The sequence below is a fragment of the Fomitiporia mediterranea genome (assembly GCF_000271605.1).
Source record: "Fomitiporia mediterranea MF3/22 unplaced genomic scaffold FOMMEscaffold_9, whole genome shotgun sequence".
NCBI lineage: Eukaryota > Fungi > Basidiomycota > Agaricomycetes > Hymenochaetales > Hymenochaetaceae > Fomitiporia > Fomitiporia mediterranea.
The window spans coordinates 1,368,892-1,372,398 of record NW_006760394.1 but is presented as its reverse complement, the minus strand read 5'-3'; the positions used below and the strand labels follow the sequence as shown (position 1 = coordinate 1,372,398).

Sequence of the window (3,507 nt, the reverse complement as noted above, 5' to 3'; positions counted from 1 at the left end):
AAATAGCATCTGGCTGTGCTGTGCCAGATTCGGTCTTTAATTTTGGCGACATATCGGCACCAACCAACACATTGAGGAAACCCTGTCAAAGCAAGTTCTCGGTCGTTTTCACTATTGTGTACGTCACAAGATGTGAGAATGAACTGGTGGCAAGTGAAGAGCATATTAGGGGGCGGCTCCAACTCTGCTTGTTCATCAAGATGCTGCAGGCGGTGTTTAAGCCTGGCGAGGGCATGGTTGAAGAGTGCCGTTGGTGGTCCGTAATTGGAAGCCGGACGATGAGCATGCACACCGCGGTTCTCATCAGTGCTTTGTTTTATTCCAGCCTCATCGCGGATACCCTCAGACGGAGATGGAAGACGGCGGATTTTGCTAACCGGACGCGCTCGGCGTTCTGGTGGACAGCTTCATTAATTAAGCACATTTGATGAATGGAAAATGTACCTTCGGTCATCTTGAAAGCACGGATATCTGCGAGGTCGGGTACCTTGTCGAGGCTTTCCAAAACTTGCGAGAAGTCAGTTGAATACAGCAGATGTGTTGAGATCGAAATACACACTGGATTCAGTCACAGCAATGACATCTACCTTCTTGTTCTTCATAGGTGCAGGGCCATCTGCAAAATATTCTGAGAGGGGATACGCAAGGTTCATCTTGCTAGTTGTATTTTCGCGAAGCCACTTCAAAGTGGATTGATAGAGTGCATCGAGTGGCTCCATGTCCAGCTCACCACACTGAATAAACAACGTTAATTACCAGCACGACGGCAGAGTAGGAGATGGCTGAGAATAACCCTATAAAGATGTAGCGTCTCGTTTTCCAGATGATGCTTTAAATCCGGATCGTCGCGAATTGCCACTCGCAGGTACTTCACCTCTGCATCCTTTGGTATGAGAAAGGATTGAGGTACCGACTTGTCATTGTAGAGGAAAAAAACCACAAAGCGTTGCTGTTCGGAAGACGTGCTGGAAGACATAGTGGAAGGGATACAACGTGTGTGGTGATCCGGAGTTGAGTTTAAATACTCTCGCGCGGCGCGTCTCAAAAACCACAATCGATCACGTGGTCAAACCCATGAGTGTGACTTCCGTACCAGTGACGAAGACTTGACACAGCAGACATATTAGAATATGATACACAAACAAATTTGTCCCATATTCTAAACCATATTCTTATTGTCCAATCAAAGGCCTGCTTCAGAATATTGCTTAGCATATGATGTGAATATGTTTATTTGTTATATTCTAATATGTCTGCTGTGTGACTTTCGACTCTGACGTGACGATAAAACCCCAGCTGTAGTACCAACACAGTCGAGTGCATCACTACAGGTCAACTGTAATCTCAGGTGCATAGTTCACACACTACACTCTGTGTGCTTTTGTTGAGAGGGAAAACTTAAGGGGGGCATGCATAGACAAGGGGTGAGGTGATGATTGACTGCTCAGTGTCTCTTGTCCTTATATTGTATGTATTCTAACTGAGACATTATGAAGTCATTGTCTTGTGGTTTGTCTGTTGATGAACTAATCATCTCATAATATTCCCCTTCAAACTCTTACTAGTCTGAGTAAACTGGTAAGATGTTTGACTTGTGGTACATGTAGTGCTTTAGTTAATATGTCTGCTTGTTGATTGTTTGTCTGTATGTATTTTGCATTTATGTACTCTAACTCAATGTAGCATTTAATAAAATCTTTCTTATGATCTAAATGCTTTGTTCGTTCCGAATATTTGAGTTTGTCCAACGTAACCATTTGTATAACAGTATTGTTATTGTAATAGATATTAATTGGTGTATCAGAGACCTGCAGAATCTCTTCAGCTAAATGAGTAAGTGCAATTGCTTCCTGTGTTCCTCTTGCAAGAGCTATTAATTCAGCTTCATATGTTGAATTTGCTACTAGTGTTTGTCTTTTACTTGACTACAAAACTAATGAATCACTCAAGTAAAATGTGTATCCTGATATTGCACAATGCCCTTCTTGCATCATACTGTCTGTGTCTGTATATCTGTTCAATATTGATTGATTTGTGCTGCTGAGTTGGAGCCAGACATTGTTCATAGTTTTTAAGTACATGTAACAATGTTTAAGTGCCAGATAATGCTCCATACTAGGGTCATTGAGGTATTTAGCTAACTGATTTGTTGTAAATGCTATATCTGGCTGTGTACAGTCTACAATGTATCTAAGTGCACCAACCATGTTCATGTATAGTATATCAGACATTTGTTCTCTATTGTTATCAGTTTGTAATACTGTTTTTAATTGTGTACCAGGCTGTATGAGTGTTTGTACACTTTGTTTGTTTGTAAGTTTGTAACATTCTATTATACTATTAATATAATGTGTCTGATGCATCCTGATGAATCTATGCTCTCTGTTGTATTGAGTCTCTATACCAAGTAGCAAGTGTAATTTGCCACTGTCTGTATATTGTAAATGATGTGCAATAGATTGTTTTATCATTACAATAGTATTATTATTCATTACTGCAATAGTAATATTGTCAACATGTACAAATAATATGGTTACAGTTATTTCTTTCTTCTTTGCAAAGAATACAGTATTATCATGTTTGGATTTTGTTAATCTGTATTTAAGTAGTATATTAGATAGTGTTTTATACCATCTTCTACCAGCTTGTTTTAATCTGTATAGCACTTTTTGTAATTGTAATATTTGTCCATTCTGTAATCCATCTATTAAGTTACCTGGAGGAGGTTTAACATATATTTCTTTGTCTTCTGTTAATTGTCCATACAGATATACTGATTTTATATCTATCTAATGTATTTCATAATTATTAGATGCTACCCATGCTAATATTAATTGCACTGTAGATAGTCTAGCAGTGGGAGCAAATAAATCGTCTGTATGATAGTCAAGGCTGTCAATCTGATAGTTTCCTTAAACTACTAATTGTGCTTTGTATTTTTCTATGCTATTGTTAGTGTATTGCTTTATTTTATAGACAAATTGTGTTCTGATAATGTTAATATTATTGTGTGGATTCATGATTTCCTATGTATTATGATTTTCTAATTGTTTTATTTTGTCTTTCATAGCTGTAATCTATGAATCACAATCTAGATGTTGGATTGCTTCATTAAATGAAGTTGGATCCAATTGTATTTCACTTATTTTAGTATTAAATTCTGTTAAATGAATGGCAATATTATCTTCATCCTTTTTGCTAAGTGCATACATGTGTTTTGTTACACATTTATTCTCCATGCATTGTTCAAGCTTGATAGCACATTCTGTCAGTTTCTGTTTCCATTCCAATCAACATAGTTTAGGTTCTACTTCTTTTTCAGTTAATTTAACTTTGTTGTCTGTTAACTCTGTTGGTTCTACTGCTTTTCCTTTTTTGTTAGGATCAGTATTGTCTGTATCATTGTTGTCCATTCTTATTATTCTATTGTCTGTTTTGTTATTTTTAATTATTAAACACTTGTTTGTATTGTTGTTTGTATCATCTATTTTCTCCCCTCAATTGAGG

At 37.1% G+C, this 3,507-nt stretch overlaps 1 protein-coding gene across 1 annotated transcript; it reads right to left on the bottom strand.

The window, feature by feature from the left end:
* Positions 1-36: 36 nt before the first annotated feature.
* On the bottom strand, positions 37-976 carry FOMMEDRAFT_159219 (uncharacterized protein; the record flags this gene model as incomplete). Its single annotated transcript, XM_007269211.1, has 5 exons — positions 37-82; positions 145-394; positions 445-507; positions 560-734; positions 794-976. 5 exons carry the CDS (start codon positions 974-976, stop codon positions 37-39), a joined length of 717 nt encoding a protein of 238 aa, XP_007269273.1.
* Positions 977-3,507: the final 2,531 nt, after the last annotated feature.